Below are 22,044 nucleotides of genomic sequence, written 5' to 3'. Positions count from 1 at the left end.
CTTCGTGAAAATGTCTGCCACATACCCAAGTTTGAATAATCACAGCTTGTTTTTCAGTGATCTATTGAGGAAAATTGGTGTCCACGAGCAAAGGCAGGTGGTTCAGCTCACAACTCAAACTATCTGAGTGCTTTCTCTCTACAATAGCCTCCATAGTTCTGAATGCAGCAAAAGGGCTTAATATCAGTATCTTCCAGCTGATTATATAGACTATTAGAAAAGAGGCACACTCAGGGTCAAAGTTTAGCAGAATTAACAATTTCACTGATTCCCCAAGTGCATGTCTGAGTGCAGCTGCCTCCCTGTGGGTGCACTGTGGCAGAGTACGGCCACTGCCTGTCTATCTGGGGGCCCCTGCTCTGATCGGTGCTGACGCACAGGCGCTGTGCCCGTTACAACTTGTGCTTGCACCGACAGTGTAACTGTCAACACAGAGAAACAGACAGAAATGTTTTAATATTATGATGAAAATGGTTTTCATCTCATGGACCTCTTCGAAAGGATCAAGGAACTCCCCAGGGTCCTCAGACCAAACTTTGAGAATTCCTGATGAGGTTTAATATATTTATACTCATGTAAAATCAATGGCTAATGTTCCCCTCTGTCTGCAATGTCACATGGTATCAATGTGAGCTTTCTTTATTCAGCTCATCTTCTTCCTTTGTTAGGACACAATGTGGATTAAAATGTGTAGTAAGACACCTGAAAAAAAAGGTTTCTCTATTGCTAAAAAAAGAAGGAAAAGGTTTTATCTTTTTAAGAAAAAATTACAATTCTTACAGGAAGGTAAGGTGCCAGCGCTCCACAAGATTCTGCCACAAGCAATCTTCTTTCTGGGTATTTGTGATTAATCTAGAGTAAAAAATAAATAAACATAAACAACATACCCTCCCTTCCTCCAAAAGAGAATTATTTTCACCACAAATCTTGTTAGGAATGCAATAAAGCTTCTTTCTTTCCACGTCTGGGGATCCCTATACCTGGATCAGGATTAAGGGACTCAGAGAGAGCCTAAAAAATGAGATCATAGGGGTTATTTGTTGAAGAGAAAGAGGATAAAGCAAAGATGAAAATATGGCAAGGTGTCTAGAGATTGTGGGCTTGCCCAAGAAAGCTTTCCTCAGGATGTCAGGAGCAACCTTTTCCTTCCCTAGGAACATTATTATATTTTCAAATTTGGAAAATCCAGCATCTAGATATTTACTGATATGGCCTACAATATGGAAAATCCAGCATCTAGGTATTTACTGATATGACCTACAATTTGGAAAATCCAGCGTCTAGGTATTTACTGATATGGCCTACAATATGTACCAGGAATGATCCATCATTCCTCATTTTTACCTCAAGGATTAAGTTGCAAGTCATCAATGATTTAACCAGAGCTCCTGACCAGTGTTACGACTTTGTTTTTAAAGTGAGCAGATGTCAATTCATTCCTGCTTGCATATACAAGATGATGGGGTTTTACTATTGTAATAACTACACTGAATCATAACAAAAAATAACAAAACAAAAAAAAGGACACATACTGGGTTTAATTCCCTATGTCTTCTTCATAGAATATAAATCTTTCTTTGACTGGAAAAGAAGCATATCTGTTCTCATACCGCCATATGAAAAGGTGACATAATTCATTAAAGTATTGGATGCCTAAAATTAAGAAAAGAAATTATGCAGCAATCTACTGGACAACAAACTGGAGGCAGGCGGCTGACAGATCCTTGATGTCCATGTTTATTCGGGTTACAGAAGAAAGAGGTGGCGGGGGACTTGTTGGTAACTGAGATCTCCGAGTTAGGCTTAACCCAGGAACAATAACCTCAAGACAAAATGGTTTGAATGTCATAATATGTTACCCATAAACTTACACGTTTCTTTAGTCTAGCAGGATGAGTCTCAAAATTAAATGCACACACAACAATCAACTGTATTCCTACATACTTTCAATCAACAACCAGAAAAATACAGAAAATTCTATTTATACAATAGTATTAAAAAGAATAAAATACTCAGGAATAAACTTTATGTAAATTATATTCTGAAGACTATAAAACATTACTGAAAGGAAATTTAAAAGACCTAAATAAACGGAGAAGTAAAGTGAAAGTCGCTCAGTTGTGTCTGACTCTTTGCGACTCCATGGACTGTACAGTCCATGGAACTCTCCAGGCCAGAATACTAGAGTGGGTAGCCTTTCCCTTGTACAGGGGGTCTTCCCAACCCAGGGATCACGCCCAGGTCTCCCTCATTACTTCTTTACCAGTGGAGTAAAAAGCTCGGATTTTGCTCTTCATGGTGACTACAGTGAAGAAATTCATGCATCACTGCCAGAATAAATGGAAAGATGTCTTAAATTCATGGATTGAAAGCTTCACTATTGGAATGGCAACATCCTCCAGATTGATCTACAGATTCAAGGCAATCCTTACAATTTCAGCTGACTTCTTTGCAGAAATTGACCTGTTGATCTTACAATTTATACAGAAATTGAAGGGACTCAGACTAGCGAAACAACCTTGAAATGTAAGAACCACTTTAGGAGGTTGGGGCTTCTTTTGTGGGTGATAAAACTGTTCTAAAGTTGACTGTAGTGATGGCTGTGTATCTCTGTGACTACTAAAACCCACTGAACTGTAGACTTTAAACAGGTGAGCTGTATGCTGTCTGAATTACAATCTCAATAAAGCTTAAAAGAAGATGGAAAAACAATTTAAAAAGACATGTACATATACAGAACTGTAGAACTGTAAATTCAAAGTTGTGCATACTGTTTTCAGCTCAACTTCATTTTCAGTGATTAAGAGTCTCACCCTAGATTACTGCGCACTAGAATCGACAGGAGACAAAGGGACTGTCAGAGACGATGTGAGGACATTTAATGTTCCCTTTCAAACAACGTCTCTAGGTTACTAAATTAGGAGATGACTCTACTAAATTTTAAAGAAAAAAATGAATATCTGAAGAAAGTGGGAAGAGAATTCTCAAAGGCCATATACTTCAGCCATATTCCAGAGAGTAATATTTTCCCTTAAGAACAAGTGACCGAGCTGGTATAAGTGAGGCCAAGAAATCTGTCTTCATGAGCAAGAAATTCATCTTTTGAGGATGGAACAGTGAGTTACTTAATGACCTAAATGTCAAGCGTACAAAGTCAAAGATCCTGAGTTTTAGAGAAGACAGGAATATTCAATATAAAACCAAAAGTGTTATTAGTAAACAGTGAGCTGCATTATACAGACTTCTTACATCAAAGGTTCACGCTTTACATTCTGTCTATATTTGTAACATATACAAGTATACAGTATATACAGATACAATGTCTATTATTTACCTCCTTACTTATACATACACAGAGCCTCTTGCTTTCCCTGAACTCATTAGTTTTTTTATATATTTTTTTGTATTTTGTAGCTCACTTGATTCAGAATAAAGCAAAACATCCCAGACGTTTCTTAAGCACTGTTAAATCACCGGGCTGGGCAACAGAAATACTAGCATAATTTATATCCCACATATTTCCTAATAGCATTTTTAAAAGATAATATGAGCATTTACAATAACCTAGAATACAACAGCTAGAGAAAACACAACACAGCTACTTACCTGTTCCCAACACTGTGGTAAAAGCTCAGCTTCAACACGCGTGGGTCCAACATGACGTGCAAATGCCACACAGCCCGTCAGTATCATCTGCCTGAAAGACAAAATGCACGACTGCAGACTAGCGTCTCGTTAGGAAGCACAGCCAGGCCTGGGGGTTAAGAAGAGCCAGCTCTAATCACCATGGAGTACAACTATTTCTGTATGATCAAATTTGACTTTTGACTTTTCCCAATGGATAGGCTGCCCCAAGGGAGTGAGTTTCTTAAGACTAGTCCTTCCAGCAACGGCAACACCATTTGAGAGACGTTGTGAAGAGATTCTCTACAGCTGTAAAGCTGAATTCCTAAATTAACTTCCCACATATATAGTTCATTGTGAGATCATGTTTAATGCTTCCATTTCTAATGAACTTCAGTTTCCAGTCACTAACTCAATCTATGACCATTTTCCCAGCACTCCTATAGCCCAGTTTCCCAGGCGGAGCAGCGGTGAAGAGCCCACCTGCCCATGCAGCAGACCCAAATGACACGGGCTCGAGCCCTGAGTTGGGAACGTCCCCTGGAGGAGGAAATGGCAACCCAGCCCAATACTCCTGCCTGGAAAATTCCATGGACAGAGGAGCCTGGCAGGCTACAGTCCATGGGGTCACAAGAGTCAGACACGACTGAGCAGACAGATTTCTGTAACTAAAAACTATGATACTGTATTAGTGAGATGATGCTTAAGTGAGAATTTTTGGTACTGAACCCAAGATAACTGTGGTGGGTAGGCAGCTTCTGACATGACTCCTAATGAGGTCTGTCTCCTGATATTCATGCCTGTGTGTAATCCCATCTTGTGGAGTGTAGACTGGACCCAAGGATTTGCTCCTAATGAACAGAATAATGGCCACAGTGATGGGATGTCACTTATGAGATCAGGTTACAAAGGCCTGTGACAGCCACCTCGAGAGACAGTCTTTTCTGCCTTCTCAGCTGGCATGCTCTGAAGACACTACCACGCTGGAGCGGTTTCAGGGGGTGAGAGGATGAATCCTGCCAATGGCCAACCACGTGAATGAGCTCAGAAGCAAATCCTTCCCCCATGGGCCTTGAGGTGACCCCAGCCACAGACAACACCTTGACCACAGCTTTATAAGAGACCCGGATGGACTGACTCACATAAATCATAATATAAGTGTTACTTTAAACCACTTTCTTTTGGGGTAATTTGTTATAAAATAATATATAAATAATTAATATGACAGTTTCATTTTATGATAGATTTGTAATACAAAATTTTGAAAGATTTTTCACTTTTCAGAATGAAGATACATTTAAAATGATTCTGAAAGTCAGAATCTTAAATTTTCGTTTTTTTTTTACTTCTGATTATCTGTGACTTCAAAACCAGTAAAGGTTGATGGAAAAAAAAGCATGTTTCCACAGATGTCTCAAAGCAGCCAACTTCAAGGAAAACCAAAACAGAAAGTTCAAGTCGCATCAACTAGGAAAGCAACTCCTCGTTGCTGTTTCTTAAGATATGTCAATTTAACTGAAAACTGAAGCATGGCTTTAGGTTTCTCCTTAGACTGCCCAAGTCAGTGACAACTGCTCTCTCAGGCTGGGGGTGTCAGTGACAGACAGTAAGCCTGTGGGCGGCAGGACAATGCTGAGCCGTGTGTCTTCACGGCATGCAGCAGCAGCCTCTCCCCGTTCCTTGTAACTTTTACCTACATGATTTCCCTTTATGCTTATGTCACTGTCTTCTCTGATGGCTTCTCAGCTTTTCTCTTTGCTCCTACTTTAGGAAGGCAAAGAAAGTGAATGAAAGAAAAATGGAAAAAGAAATTCCCAGGCTTTAAGACAGACATTTAGCTTCCCACTAAAAATTTCTTCATTTCTGCTCATTTCTACCCCTACTAGTCTGTTAAAATAATGAGGAGTCACATACATAGGTTTCAGAAGTGTTTGACAACTATAATGAAAGGACTGTTGAAACCCAAGCCTTTCGAACAAGCGTGAGAGCTACACACTTGTGTAAGGTTCGCGCGGGGTGACTTCGAATTGGGAGCCACCACCACTATACTAACATGCACAGATTTGTTAGAAATGTTAGGCCCCTCAAAATAAGCTTCTAGCAGAATCGAGTCACAATTCTAAAAAGTAGGTCAGCTTTGAAATATACTTGAAAACAGAAAAGATCAGATGGCTACAGATTGTTAATAGCATTCGAATCAGACTCCTGTGATAGTAAAAATACTGTTTCTACTTGTGGGAAATCAAATACTGTTCCTACTTGTGAAATTATTTGATTGCTATTTGACACAATGGGCTTCCCTTGCGGCTCAGCTGGTAAAGAATCCGCCTGCAATGCAGGAGACCTGGGTTCGATCTTTGGGTTGGGAAGATCCCCTGGAAAAGGGAAAGGCTACTCATTCCAGTATTCTGGCCTGGAGAAATTCCACGGACTATAGTTCCAATACTTTGGCCACCTGATGGAAAGAACTGACTCACTGGAAAAGACCTTCATGCTGGGAAAGATTGAAGATGGGAGAAGGGGACGACAGAAGATGAGATGGCTGGACGGCATCACCGACTCGATGGACATGAGTTTCGGTAAACTCCAGGAGTTGGTGATGGACAGGGAAGCCTGGTGCGCTGCAGTCCATGGGGTCGCAAAGAGTTGGACAAGACTGAGCAACTGAACTGACACAACAGGTGGAAATATGGGGTTAGTTATGGCTGCTAGCAAAGACTTACCAAAAATGCAACATAGCTGAGCATAAAACTCAGGACACAAGGAAGCTTGTGATTCAGTAAGTAAAGAAAATGAAAAGCAATAACTGATTATATATCAAACTTATGCTAATTTAAAAATTTTGCTTAATTTTTTATTCATATCAAATATAGTTAACAGTTCAGCTTATTTAAATAAATAACTTTATTTCTGAAAAGTGGAAGAGCGTCTGTGAACACGCGTGTTTAAATCCTGACGTGTCTTGACCTGAAGTCAGGCTGACAGGCACTTTTGGCCACCAGGTGGCAGCTGCTAGCTTTACATGCAGAGTCTGTAAAAACAGGCTAGGTAAGTTGAGAGATTTTTGCCTTGCATTCTAAAAATGACAATGTAATAAGTAGTATTTAATTATTAATTAAGTTTCTAAGATAGGGAATAGTATTTTCAAGGAGAAGATAAAATATTAACTTTCCTATATGCTGCTGCTAAGTCACTTCAGTCGTGTCCGACTCTGTGCGACCCCACAGACAGCACCATCAGATTGTCCTCGGAAAATTTCAGTTTGCAGTGAATGGAACCTGATTGAATTTCCTTTCATGTAGATTAATCTTGACTAGATCCTGAAAACAACATGTCTCTCTGCTTGCTCAGGTGTATTTTAATCAGGGCAGGAAAGAGACACATGTTCACAGTTTACAAGTCTACGTGGCTGCTTATTCTCACGGTGGAGAGACCCCCTGTGTGTTAAACTTCGGGCCTGACTTGTCACATGGTCCACTTCACGATTTCCCACCGTGCTCAGAAGAGGTAAAGACTGTCACGGTCAGTAAAACGAGAGCTCAGATGATGTCGAGTTGCCTAGTCTTCACGCACAATTCTGTTTTGCGGAAGTGTAAGTGAAAACTGCCTGCTTATTAAGCTGGAAAATCACAATGTGGAGACATTTCAGCAGCTCAGCCCCGTCCAGCTGGTGCTTAGTCTGCCTACCCTCCCCCAGGGTACTCTGCTCACGCTCACACTTGCACAGCTTCTCCTAGTATTTTAAAGTCTACTTTCTGGGGAGACACCTATCACGGTTGCCTGAGCAAAAAACCCACTCCCCTTTCTTCCAGAAGTCTCTCGGGTATGTGTCTTGTCCCCCTGCCCCACCACTCTCATGCCCCTCACCACCCCCAAGTACAACTCATTTCTCCATTCAGGCATCCTTGATTGCGGGTGTTTGAATCAGGACTAACTGAAACACTACATCCCTCTAGCCATACAGAAACTGCTTTATAGACAGCTTGGTGATGCAGACATCCCTATGTTAAATATTTCATTTCTGGTAAAGCATAACTATTAAGAGGCCATGCTGTATCTAGTTCATCTGTGGGGGGGAAAGGGAAACATTTAGGAGCTCTTGGAAATCAAATGTGAAAGATAAAAGCGAAGACTTATGGAACAATCAGCAGTCCAAAGATGACTAACACGGAAGCGCAGCAGTGCAACCTGAGTGCTGGACTGACAAGGAGAGCACGGTTGGGCGCTGTAAGCAAAGGCCAGTGCTCCCCTTAGTAAGAGAGACCTTAGAGAGGAGAGACGGCATTTAGGTTAGAAAGGCAATCCTGACACCAAAGCAATAAAGAGCAAGGCAGCACTATGTTGATTTCCCAGAGAAGCAGCCATAGTCACCTCTGCTCGTCGTCGGGCCTCTTGATCAGATTGAAGAGTATGTGGAGAAGCTGGTCCCTCTCCTTGGGCTCGGGGTGCAGACAGGCTGTGCACAAGATGAGGGGGATCAGCTCCTAGAGAGACACGGAGGCGGAAAAGGCCAAAGTAAAAACGCATCGCAGAATATTCTTTTCCCCCCGAAGTATTCATAAATGAAGTTTTGAATGAAATACACCTCAACACAGAGAGGAGCACATTTTTATTTTGTAAGGCTGATAATTCAAGAGATAAACACCATTATGGAGTGATTGTGCATATCACGATGTAATAAGGTAACTTACAATTGAACTAACCTTGTTTGCTCATACAATATTTCCCAAGGGTCTACTACCTTTTATACTAAGTAACATTTTATCTTACTAGAAGCTGATGTAGTAGTTTAAATTTTGAAAGTGCTTTTAAATAAAAACTTGCAGAAGTTAACTACATTTTAAAACCTAAATGAAAAGCAGAGAATAAAGATGACCCTTCATACTTCCACAGGCACAGCAGGACCAGAAATAATCAGCAAGTTTATGCCCTTAGCACCTGACCTAGTGGCTGATTAAAAAGACCATCTTCACAGGTGTTGAATGCTCTCCGTAAAAGCATCTGTGGAAATGTTCTATTTTGAAATGAAAATTTTAAGTAATATTTTGTTCCACTTTCAACATACAGAAGTAAATTTAGTATTTTCAAGGAAACAGATAAAAGTTTGTTTCTCTTTTACAAAGTATTAGAAAATTAAAGTTTTTTCACATTTTAATTAAACTGAGGTAAAATTCTAAAATACATTTAAAAGATATTAATGTTTTTCACTTTTGAAGTAGATTTGAAAATCTACTGAAATAAAAGTTCAAAAGTGATGAAGTATTTTTGGAGAGAAATCCTCTGAGTTATTTTGCAGCTATTTTAAATAAATCACCATGATATAATAAAAAGGGTAGAATGATTATTCTCATTTATTTTTCCCATATACCTCCCTACCCACCAAAAAGTATTGGCAGATTTAAAATAGGAATTAATCACTATGTACTAATGCATGGCTGGATGGCATCATGGACTCGATGGACGTGAGTCTGAGTGAACTCTGGGAGTTGGTGATGGACAGGGAGGCCTGGTGTGCTGCGATTCATGGGGTCACAAAGAGTCGGACACGACTGAGTGACTGAACTGAACGGAACTGAATGCGGGACACTTTAAAGAAGAGTCTACATTATTCTGAAGATGGTCCCTTAGAAACAGATGATATGCTTTTAGAGGAGTTGAGTCTGAAACTAAGGCGTGACTACAAGTCCTTTCCATTATTTCTAATGTCTTACATATATTATGTTAAAGTTATAATTACTCGGTATAAATCTAAATTCAAAGCACAAAGATGTAGAGAAGAAGAGGAAAAACAAATCTGAGAAGCAAAAACAAATTTAAATGTGAAACACGCATTCTGCCATCTTTCTATCCAGGCGCCTCTGAAGGTTTTAGGTGAGTGAGTGACTGAAAAGTGGGGAAAGGACTGTGCACTGGGGATGGACCAGTATATGCATGGGTCGCTGTATTTTGATGTTTTCCAAATATGCTTACTATGAGGCTTGATGGGTGAGGACCAATAATACCAAGGATCCTTAGAGACTCCCACTGAGATTGCTAAGGGCCAGTGATACTAATGAGAGGACAAGGATGACACATAAGCATATTCCACTGAGAGTAAAAGTTTAAGGATGAAAGGTAGTTATTCTAGGAAGTGCTAACAAAAAGAGAGAACATTTTAATGCCTGAAAAATCAAAAAGGCCCTAAATATTTAACTTATACTTTCCCCTCATGTCCCATGGGTTTTCTTTCTCTCCCATGGGTTTTCTTGCTTTCTCCTAACCCTTCTTCCTGCTTCCCAATTATCTCCAAATATTCACTCTTAAACTATCCCACTCTACTGTCTTCCTATTGCGTTACTCTTTAAAGAAATAAAGTTGTGAAGTGTAGGTAAGATATCTGCTCTAACTGCAAGTACATGCATACACCCTCTGTTTAAAGTACAGAATAATAGTTTATCTCAAAAACAGGTATACCAAAATAACTGTTACTGTTTACTTTTTGTGCCTTACATTTTCTTTCCCTTTTTTCTTTTTTTTAAACCATGAGGCCTAGTGATTCTTAATCAAAGAGGAATTTTATGTTATAGGTTACTGTAATGAATCTTTTAACTGGAATGTAGCTACGGATGTGCCAAACCAAGAACGCTAAACTCAAGAGTTTGAAGAGCTCCTGTCTCAAAACTCCTAAGTACCAAAGAACCCAATGAAAACTGTAAACCTCTCTGAGTTTTTGTTTCCTCAACGGAAACATACAGGAATTAAGCTGAGTACAGAAATCAAAAGTACATATATTTTGTCATTTTCTTATCTATTGCTAATGAGATGGTTAATTTTCCTTTCTGAGATCAAAGCTGGCCTCAAAACCCTTCTCAACACAGCAGCCATTACCGACCAATCCAAACGGGCACATAGGAAAAGAAAAAAAAAATTGTCAATCCTTGTCTCCTTGAACTCTAAAATTTTGTGAATTTAGGACTTTAGAGAAACATTCGTTTACTTTTCTCAATCACAGTTAGTAATAATTTACTCTGCCACCTGTTTTTATTTCTTGCTGGCTAAAATAGCAAACGCGGGAAGTCAGTGCCAATACACTTTGGTTGATACTCTAAGCCACGGAGAACTGGTTACATCCTGGCACCTTGATGGCAACGGCAGTTATAAAGTGTGCCAGATGGCTTCCTCTTCCTGAGCATTGCTGAGCTGAGAAGAGGCCCAGAAGGTGACGGCAGGAAAAAGTGGAAGCTGTAGTCTGTTTGTGACACAGCCATCAGGACTTTAATTGCTAAATTATGACCAGCTTCAAATACCCTAATTTCCTCTTCCTCTATCATTCATTTAATCACAACTTCTATTCACACCACTTTTCAAATAATGAACTCTGTAAGTACATTATCTGCTGTGCTGCGTATCTTACTTCTTATAAATTCACCTTTTTCAAGCCTCTGATGTACTAGTCTATCCACAAGACTCCTTAGGATTTTCACACTACAGTTGACCCTTAAACAACACCGGTTTGAACTGTGCTGTGGGCCCACTTACATGAAGTGTGTGTGTGCTTAGTAGCTCAGTCGTGTCCGACTCTTTGCAACCCCATAGGCTATAGCCCGCCAGGCTCCCTTGTCCATGGGAATTCTCCAGGTAAGAATACTGGAGTGAGTTGCCATGCTCTCCTCCAAGGGATCTTCCCAACCCAGGGATCAAACCCACGTCTCCTGCATTGCAGGCGGATTCTTCTCTGTCTGAGCCTCCAGGAAATACTGGAGTGGATAGCCTATCCCTTCTTCAGGGGACCTTCCCAACCCAAGAATTGAACCAGGGTCTCCCTCACTGCAGGCGGATTCTTTACCAGCTGAGCTACCAGGGAAGCCCACTTACGTGCAGGTTTTACCCCTTAAACATGTACTACATGACTACACGCATCTGTGGTTGGCTGAATGTGTGCAGTCAGCACACATAATCTGTGCACTGTTCAAGGAAGGGTCAAGGGTGCGCATAAATGTATAGATTTGAATTAATATTTTCCCACTGGTATCATCATCTCCAACTGAAGAAATCTAGTGTTTAAAATAGTTTCCTTATAATTCTAAACAAAATATTTAAAAACTGGTGTCTAGATTTTCAGAGGAAACTGTGACAGTGGGTTTAAAAATGTCTTTGAATAATAACCATGGCAAAATAATAAAGCTTTGATAAACATGATATACAAAAGGAATCCCTTGCCTACTCCGCCTAAAAACGTTACTGGGTCCATATTTCAAGGCAACAGACATTTTAAATATTTTCAAACATGCTTTATCAGTTAACATGTACTGAAGTGAAATACAAAACTGATCTACTGATCATTAGAGAGGAAATCAGTGTAGTAATCCTATTACAGAAGGTATTCCCGTAGTTTCTTACCACGGACACTAGGAAAGATATTTCTAAGGCCTTTAGAATTCATTAATCGAAAAGACTTCAGTAATCTGCACTTTACTCAAGTAAATGAGTTTTGCTTCAACTGGTTTGACTTCTGCCATTTTGACAACACTAGTTCTTTCCATATGAAGGACCTCCCACCCTTCCTGTGAAATTTTGTACATAATTAAACAAGAAAGGTTTCTAGTATTTTTCTTTCAGTTTTATAAGTAAAACAAAATAAATTCTAATGATAATAAAGAAATCATTTTCAAGGTAGTAAATGTCTTCAGAGATGATTACATTTGATTTAATGAATACTTTTACTTGACTTTCTTCGTCTTTAAAGATTAGTATGTGTTCAGACTACAAAAACAGTAGAAAAAATAGTACCTGAACAGGACGTAAAACAATGTGAGTGATCAGATGTTGAAGGGAAAAGAAATGAAGTAGGAAATGAGATCAGGCACAATTTAAAATTTAAAAAAGTATGGGAATGTTGATATGATAATGACTCCGAGATCTGAAAGGAGTCTAAAACACAAAAGGAAGCCGTGCGCTCAGATCAGATGCCAATGAGGGAAAGCCTGAGTACTTCAGGTCAGGAAGCAAAACTCTACAATTCTAGAAAGGTGATATCAGTCCAATTAATTATAGGTCACCATGTGTCTTCACTATTCCACTGAAAATATTTCCTATAATTTAAGCTTCAAAAAAATTTGATGGCTGTTACTAAATTTTTTTCATCTAGTCTTTTGCCTAGGAATTAAGCAATAAAGAATTACAATTTAAATTCAAATACTGATAAGTATACACCCTTTGATTTGGATTTTCAGTTGAAATTTGTCATGATGTTGGTAGTAACATATAGAGAAAAAAAAACATTACAAAGACTTATATAAGGAAAAGACAAGATTACTCACCTCTGGAAAAGTTTTATACTTCAAGGGCTGCTAAAATACCTATTCTTAGAATTATTAACATCTATAATTCCCAGGTCTCAGACTTTAGGAAGCTTAACTGAAATACTTAAGTGACTTTTAAACTCTGATACTGCTAAAGGGCATGTGATTTACTCTGAAAATTACAAGATACACACACACACACACACACAGCATGGGTGCAGAAGGTGGACCCAACCTGCACAACTCACTGTTCACTGCCCTCTGCTTGTCCTGCTCCACTGCACTCACACAATTATGAGTTATATCGTTGCTCTCCAGTTAAAAGTTTACCCTAGCGCAACCACAAATGGTAATGTAAAAGAGTAAAGTTTGGTTTCTTAGAAAATGAACAAGTCTTTAGAGGTACTAGCTAATTTTTAAGGCTTTTAGGGAATTGGTGCTCTCCTTTATCTTTTTTCTTCTTATAGCTTTAATGATATCCATTTCACACAACACACTCTAAAACAACCAATGGGTCAAAGAAATCACTAAGAAAATTAACATACTTTGAGATAAATGAAAAACAGAACATACCAAAGCATGTGAGATGCAGCATAAGCAGAACACAGAGGGAGACCTATAGCCACAATCACCTGCATTAACAAAATGAGATTCCAATTCAACAGCCTTGCCACAAAAAGGAAACTAAACTCAAGGCCAGCAGAAAGAAGAAAATAATAAAGATTACAGCAGGGGTTAAGTGAAATATGGAACCGAAAAAAAAACACAGAATCAACAACATCAGAAGTTGGCTCTTTGAAAAGATCAATACAATTGACAATTTTTACCTTGACTGACTAAGAGAAAAATAGAGAAGATGCAAATAACTACAATCAGAAATAAAGGAAAGGCCACTAGTAACAAATTTTAAAAAATCAAAAGGATTACAAGTGAATACCATAAACAATGGTCCACCAACAAGTTAGATAATCAATAAATGAACTAACCTCTAGAATCACATAATGACCAAAACTGATACAAGAAGAAACAGAAAATCAAAACAGACCTGTAACAGGCAAACAGATTGGATCAATAATTAAAACCCTCTAGGATCAGATGACTGCTTGTGAATTCTAAAACACATTTAAAGAATTATTAATACTGATCGTACTCAACTCTTTGAAAGAACAGAAAAGGAGGAACAATTCTTAACACATTCTGTGTGCAAATACTCTGAAGAATTTCCTGTTCATAAAATACAAGAGTTAATACTGTTTGAATGTCAATATTCCTCAAAGTGATCCACAGATTCAGTACAATTCCTATCAAAATTGAAATGACTTTTATGGCAGAGACCAAAACTGAGCATCCCATTATGTGGAACCAAGAGGGACCCTAAATGGCTGAACGATACTGTCAAGAGAACAAATCTGGAAGACTTATGCTTTCTACCTTCAAAACTTACTGTAAAGCTACAGTAATCAGAACAGAGCGGAACAGGCACACAGATAAACAGAAAGACCCATGGGACAGAACTGAAAGTGTAGAAATGAATCCAGCATCCACATCAAACTGATTTTTGACAAAGGTGCCATGACCATTCAATAAAGAAACAACTCTCTCTTCAACAAACGGTGCTGGGACACCTGGGTAACTTCATGAACAGAACACAGTTCTGGACTCCTGCCTCACTCCATATATTAACAAAAAACAAAACAAAAACATGGATCAATCACCTAAATAAGAGCTAAAGGTATAGAACTATTAGAAGAAAACATAGGGGTAAATCTTTCTGACTTCAGCTTTGGCAAGGGATTCTTAGATGGATACCAAAAACATCAGCAACAAAAGAAAAAAATAGAGAAATCAGATTTCACAGAAATGAAAAACATCTGTCCATTTAAGGACAACATCAACTACAGGATGGAAAAAATACTTGCAAATTATATATGAGGTCAGAGTTTAATATCCAGAATTGTAAGAACTCTTACAATTCAAAAACAAATAATCCACTTAAAAAATGGGCCAAGGATTTACTAAAATTTACTGCATGTGAGATGACAGCTCAGGGACAGGGGAGTAAAAGCTCTTATTGTACATCTTTTCATATTCAAAAGATGTTAAACCATGAATATACATTATTTAGTCAAACCTTATACTCTGCTTTTAATGCTTTATTTTTTAAATTATCTAGGATATTGCTATGATCAATCATACAAATGGACATTTTAATTGTAGTCACATATCAATAAAAAGGCTTACACTGATAAAAGAACACAAAAAACTTGAGAAATAAGAAAAAACAAAAATATTAATTCTTAAAGCATAAGACCTTTTAAAAAATATAAATTTATGGAACTAGGGTAAAATATTAAATACAAGTAATCCAATATCAAAGGATAAAATCAAATAAAAGTTTTGTGCTTTTATGCCCTGGGATTTAGTTTCAAAGAAAGGCAAGATAAACCTCATTATTTACCAATTTAATTTTGAAGGAATACAACTCTGGTATATTAAAAATGGTAAAATTTCCAGTAAAACAAAATATGATACAAATAATTAAATAAACAAAGATAAATGATCAATTCTTCATGAAATTATAAGTAAAAAAATATTTTTATATATAAAAAAACTTAAAATCAGCCAGAAAAGTAAACATCATACCACAAATAAAATATACATGTATATATAAATATATGCTTACATATATATTTATATATATATCTGATTACTGATGATGCAAATTTATAAAAACTTCATGCAGTACAATCAGATTTTAGTGGTAGAGTTTTTTATGATTAAAAAAGGGAAAATAAAAATTAAAGCTTAAACTGCATCTCATGACGATTAGGCTTCTGTGCTATTTTAAAGACTGTCTCAAGGAAACATAGTGAGAGGGATGCAAACGTTAATGCACTGCACAGATTATGCTACAAGCTGGGAAGGAAAGAAGCTCAGACACCATCCCGCCAGGCAGAACTGCCAAACCATCTGAAATTGGACACTGATCCTTCAAGACAGAGAATTTTCATACTTCTTAATATCTCACAACTATTCTTAAATGTTAGGTAAAATAAAACCATCAGTAAGAAAAGTCATGCTTATCATTTTTAAATTAAAAATACCTATAGGTATAAAAATTATTAAAGCTCTACATATGTTTTCTTGAGGATCAGTACAAATTTCTTGTGCTAAACAGATAATTAAGGATAAGCTCTCATATGGGTTTTGCCAATGCACTGTGTACCTATCATACTGTAGGTCCCATGAATTATGATTAAAACCAGTGGTAAAGATTAAGAGGATAACAAAAGAAAACTTGTAGGACACGTTCGATAATATTCTTAACCTATTAAAAAAACTTGTGAATTGCAAATTGATTTCATAAATTGAATAATTCAAATAAATAAACTTGTTTGCAAATAAATCATTCACTATTTAAATGAGATTACTGATAGTTTTTCCTTAATCTTTTAATGGCAAAATATAACTCTAAAAATACTTTCTGTAGTATTTACGGCTTATAACACAGGCACTGTGCACCAAAATAAATCTGCTACTCTATTTTAGACATTTAAAGCATCTGTCAACAACAGGTTAGCTACAAGAAAAATAAAAAAGAGACTCTCAAAAGTTATTGCAGGCAATATTATAACTATCCTATTCTAAGACAAGTCTAACTACTGCCAAACAAATACAATAAAACTAACATTAATAAGAGGTAACTACAAGTACATTTAAGAAAAGAGTTATATTATTAGTCCCTATTAATGTTCAATCCCAAGACTGTCTATTTCTGTAGGCAAGTCACGCATATCATATCGAGAGAGATCAAATAAATTAGTTAACTGGTAATGTATAGAACGGACAGTGTTCATGGCGCCTAAACGGACCTACAGTACTAGTTAGTGTTGCAGAAGCTAATGATGCTTTAAGCGAAACTGGAAGCATGAACACCATGCAGCTTCACTGAACTCACCTGGCAGAGGTGTAAAACCATTCTCTAGGAGCAGAGATGCGTGCACAAAAGTAAGAACATGATTGCAAGGAACAGACTTTAACAAATGAAAATATGACACTAAGCTTCAAAACGACGGAAAATGGACGACAGGATGGTCTAGGGGTGACAGGGCTTCTCTGGGCCTCACCTCCCTCTTGGCCAGCAGCACGTTAGGCACGATGTGCGGCAGGCAGCGCCCCAGCATCAGCATGACGCTCGCCTCACTGTCTGCAATCCGAGACACCTGGAAGACCACAGGGTTAGTCAAGGCCGGCACGGGAGGGCTGCTGGGCGCGACGCGGCTGCAAGGCTATGCTTTGAACCCTGTCTCAAACACTTCTGTTTCACACACACATTCAAAAGGATGATCTATGAGGAGGAGGGAAAAAACCAAGAACCACCTGAGATTCCAAACAGGACGAACATTTCTGTAGGCCAGAAACGGATTTAAAACACGAGGGGAGCAGGGGGCAGACAGGGAGGCTTACTAGGCTTCCGTTCCGGGAACAAACAGTGGTAACACAGCACTGGGGCAGCCTCGATGGCTTTTAATCTTTGTTTTGGGGGGAAAGGTACCCACAAAGTCACGGTCTTTGGCTAAGGTGAAAGAGTAGTTTGTATAATGAAAACAAAGGGGAAGCCCATGGGGGCTGCCCTAGTCTTACAATGAGAACTGCCAGACTGCATCCAAACCACTCTCTAGCTCTGTCATATTCTTAGCGACACTGTGGGACAGAAGCCCAGAAGAGGTGACGAAGAATCAACCACAAGCAAGGTATTAACAGAAAGGGAGAAGTACAAAGAAAGGAGGAAAAAAATACCCTTTCAAGGTAAGCCTGCAACAACAGTTACAGAGGACTTGATGAAAAGAAGTGAGAGATTTGAGCCAATTTACTCTGCAATAAAGACAGTCAGTCCTAGAGAAATTAAAAATGGAGTAATCTAAAAATAACTGAAGTTATAAATAATATATACATCTGACTTGGTTTTCTAAATTACACCATAAAGAGGCATATAATTGTAGTCTGATAGACATAAAAAATTAAAACTAGACTGTCAAGAGTCACTTTCATACTAAACAGAACTTTAATCCAAAGATAAAAATAATCAACTACTTTTCTTGAAAGTGGAAAACTGGATTTATTTCTTAGATTTTTACTGGAAACAGAGTTGTATTACAATTATTTTTTGGGTAAAATGCTAAGAAGAAAAACGGAATGTTTTAAGAAAGTTGCAGGAATCTGATATAACTTACCTCTGATCCTAAACGACTATCAGCTGACATTCGACAGAAAGAGAGTAGTGCTTGATGGAAAGCAGGAGACAGCTTCCTAGAAGAAGACATCGGATGAAGATGGGATGATGCCCAACGTTAAATCGGCGTTCAAGGAGAAAGTAAGTTGCAGGCTGTAATTCCCATCATTACATGAATCCTACCCCACACATGCTTGAATTTCTTAGCCACAAAAGATTTAAGGTCACTTCACTGGAGAATCATACAGGGAAAAAGGAATAGCAATAGCTGCTGAGCTTAAAAGAGCTTGATATTATGTGAATGAATGTCTTATAAATGTTAATAGATTAAAACTGAAGTTGTATGGCAGGTCAATGACTATAGAAAGTGTTTGCAATACCTGAAATGAGGATTTTTCCTCCCCTTCCCTAATTCTAAGGTCCCAGAAAGGTAATGAGCGGCTGCAAAGGATAACCTGCTATGTTGCTGACAAGTTCGGCAGATCCATATCATGAGAACGATAACCCTTAATGTTAGAAACCCACATAAAAGAGCAAGAAATTAAACCTGAATGAAGGAGAGGCTCATTCAACATTCACATGTATTTTAAACGAAGGATTATTTTGTAATTGAAAATATTAGCCTATTTCTGTTTAATAAAGAAGGTTAAAACATTTACATTTGTAAAATAACACTGGTCTCTATGTAATAGTATTCATAATATTGTAACTAGGAGTTGTATTTTATGTGCTCAATCTACGACGAAGAAAAGTGGAAACATCTAAGGTTACATAACAGAGGTATTCAGTATACACCACAGAGTGGCCCCCAGGAGCACCTGATTATGGAGTTAGTGTGCCAAAGCTGAAGCCTGTTTGCTCATTATGTACCCCCTCCCCTATTCTTTCTGCGGAGGGAGCTACAACACACCTAACTGCCCAAGCCAGAAAGCCTTCATCCTTCCCTTAGTTTTAACCTCCTAATCCAATCAATTTTTTTTAACCTTCTAACTATCTTACAAACCTATCTGTCTTTCCAATACAGGAAATCCCACCATCTCTTTCTTGAACTCTTCCAACAGGTATCCTGTGAGTCTCCGTTCTTGCTGCCCTCTAATTACCACTACACTCTGGAGGACTCATTCTAAAACTTCAGTTCAGTCGCTCAGTCGTGCCCAACTCTTTGCGACCCCATGGACTGCAGCACGCCAGGCCTCCTTGTCCATCACCAACTCCCAGAGTTTACTCAAACTCATGTCCATTGACTTGGTGATGCCATCCAACCATCTCATCCTCTGTCGTCCCCTTCTCTTCCAGCCTTCAAACTTTCCCAGCATCAGGGTCTTTTCAAATGAGTCAGCTCTTCGCATCAGGAGGCCAAAGTATTGCAGTTTCAGCTTCAAAACCAGTCCTTCCACTGAACACCCAGGACTGATTTCCTTTAGGATGGACTGGTTGGATCTCCTTGCTGTCCAAGGAACTCTCAAGAGTCTTCTCCAACACCACAGTTTAAAAGCAGCAATTCTTCGGGGCTCAGCTTTCTTCATAGTCCAACTCTCACTTCCATCCATGACTACTGGAAAAACCATAGCCTTGGCTAGACGGACCTTTGTTGGCAAAGTCATGTCTCTGCTTTCTAATATGCTGTCTAGGTTGGTCGTAACTTCCCTTCCAAGGAGTAAGCGTCTTTTAATTTCATGGCTGCAGTCACCATCTGCAGTGATTTTGGAGCCCTCCCAAAATAAAGTTTGCCACTGTTTCCACATCTACTTGCCATGAAGCGATGGGACCAGATGCCATAATCTTCATTTTCTGAATGTTGAGCTTTAAGCCAACTTTTTCACTCTCTTCTTTTACTTTCATCAAGAGGTTCTTTAGTTCTTCTTCACTTTCTGCTGTAAGGGTGGTATCATCTGCTTATCTGAGGTTATTGATATTTCTTCCAGCAATCTTGATTCCAGATTGTGCTTCATCCAGCCCACTGTTTCTCATGATGTACTCTGCATGTAAGTTAAATAAGCAGGGTGACAATATACAGCCTTGACGTACTTCTTTTCCTATTTGGAACCAGTTTGTTGTTCCATGTCCAGTTCTAACTGTTGTTTCCTGACCTGCATACAGGTTTCTCAAGAGGCAGGTCAGGTGGTCTGGTATTCCCATCTCTTTCAGAATTTTCCAGTTTATTGTGATCCACACAGTCAAAGGCTTTGGCATACTCAATAAAGCAGAAATAGATGTTTTTCTGGAACTCTCTTGCTTTTTCCTTGATCCAGAGGATGTTGGCAATTTGATCTCTGCTTCCTCTGCCTTTTCTAAAACCAGCTTGAACATCAGGAAGTTCACAGTTCACGTATTGCTGAAGCCTGGCTTGGAGAATTCTGAGCATTACTTTACTAGCATGTGAGATGAGTGCAATTGTGCGGTAGTTTGAACATTCTTAGGCATGCCTTTCTTTGGGATTGGAATGAAAACTGACCTTTTCCAGTCCTGTGGCCACTGCTGAGTTTTCCCAATTTGCTGGCATACTGAGTACAGTCCTTTCATAGCATCATCTTTCAGGATTTGAAATAGCTCAACTGGAATTCCATCACCTCCACTAGCTTTGTTCATAGTGATGCTTCCTAAGGCCCACTTGACTTCACATTCCAGGATGTCTGGCTCTAGGTGAGTGATCACACCATCATGATCATCTGGGTCGTGAAGATCTTTTTTGTACAGTTCTTCTGTGTATTCTTGCCACCTCTTCTTAATATCGTCTGCTTCTGTTAGGTCCATACCATTTCTGTCCTTTATTGAGCCCATCTTTACATGAAATGTTCCCTTGGCAACTCCAATTTTCTTGAAGAGATCTCTAGTCTTTCCCATTCTATTGTTTTCCTCTATTTTTTTGCACTGATTCATTGAGGAAGGCTTTCTTATCTCTCCTTGCTATTCTTTGGAACTCTGCATTCAAATGGGTGTATCTTTCCTTTTCTCCTTTGTTTCCACAGCTATTTGTAAGGCCTCCTCAGAGAGCCATTTTGCATTTCTTTTTCTTAGGGATGGTCTTGCTCCCTGTCTCCTGTACAATGTCAGGAACCTCTGTCCATAGAGTTCATCAGAAACTCTTTCAGATCTAGTTCCTTAAATCTATTTCCCACTTCCACTGTCTATCATAAGGGATTTGATTTGGGTCATACTTGAATGGTCTAGTGGTTTTCCCTACCTTCTTTTAAAACTTAGATACCATCGTGTTCCAAGTCTCTAAAATGAGTTAACACAGTTTATACGACTTAGTCTCAGCTCCGTTCTCCAGCTTCCCCTCCTGTTGCCTTCTCACCTGCATGCTTTGCTTCCGTCTTCATACACCGTTCTAGCTCCCAAGTGCAGTGTTCCTCCTGCTCCTATTAGTGCCTCTTAGTGGGAAGACTTCCTCTTATCTCTTGGCCTGGTTCACCGCTACTTACGCATTAGGTATAAAGTTAGAAAATACTTCTTCCCTGAAACCTTTCCTCCTCTGATGACCAGGTTAGGTACCCTGATTGTGTGTTTCCAAGCAAGCTGAACTTCTCTTATATTCCTACCTTTTACAATATTATAACTGCCTGACAGTCTCTCTCACACTGTAAAGTCTGTGACCGAAGGGCACCATATGCTTGGTTACCATTGTTATACTTTTCATTTGGGCTTCCCTAGTGGCTCAGAGGGTAAAGAATCCACCTGCAATGCAGGAGACCCAGGTTGGATCCCTGGGTTGGGAAGATCCCCTGGAGAAGGGACTGGCTACCCACTCCAGTGCTCTTGCCTAGAAAATCCTATGGATGGAGGAGCCCGGTGGGCTGCAGTCCATGGTGTCGTGAAGAGTCGGACACGACTGAGCGACTTCACTTTCACTTTCACGCATTGGAGAAGGAAATGGCACCCACTCCAGCGTTCTTGCCTGGAGAA

At 38.9% G+C, this 22,044-nt stretch overlaps 1 protein-coding gene and 1 non-coding gene across 11 annotated transcripts in view; both read right to left on the bottom strand.

Moving 5' to 3' along the window:
• The window catches only part of RELCH (RAB11 binding and LisH domain, coiled-coil and HEAT repeat containing), a 106,484-nt gene that overhangs the window by 47,091 nt on the left and 37,349 nt on the right, over positions 1 to 22,044 (bottom strand). For all 10 annotated transcript variants that reach the window (XR_011252437.2, XR_011252438.2, XM_069569107.1 and 7 more), the window contains 5 exons: positions 18,140 to 18,215; positions 17,033 to 17,128; positions 7,996 to 8,108; positions 3,607 to 3,697; positions 781 to 852 (listed from right to left, as the gene is read on the bottom strand). Coding sequence is in view for 8 of the 10 variants with exons in the window: in XM_069569107.1 (XP_069425208.1) it covers positions 781 to 852; positions 3,607 to 3,697; positions 7,996 to 8,108; positions 17,033 to 17,128; positions 18,140 to 18,215 (448 nt within the window). In the remaining 2 variants the exon portion in view is untranslated. The remainder of the gene's footprint in view (positions 1 to 780; positions 853 to 3,606; positions 3,698 to 7,995; positions 8,109 to 17,032; positions 17,129 to 18,139; positions 18,216 to 22,044) is intronic.
• Positions 2,266 to 2,333, bottom strand: LOC138428571 (small nucleolar RNA SNORD36). The gene has a single exon (XR_011252509.1). It is a non-coding gene; the product is annotated as a small nucleolar RNA SNORD36 (small nucleolar RNA).

The sequence above is a fragment of the Ovis canadensis genome, chromosome 23, assembly GCF_042477335.2.
Source record: "Ovis canadensis isolate MfBH-ARS-UI-01 breed Bighorn chromosome 23, ARS-UI_OviCan_v2, whole genome shotgun sequence".
NCBI classification, from domain to species: domain Eukaryota; kingdom Metazoa; phylum Chordata; class Mammalia; order Artiodactyla; family Bovidae; genus Ovis; species Ovis canadensis.
Note: the sequence above shows the minus strand (reverse complement) of the source record. Positions and strands in the feature narration are given on the sequence as shown.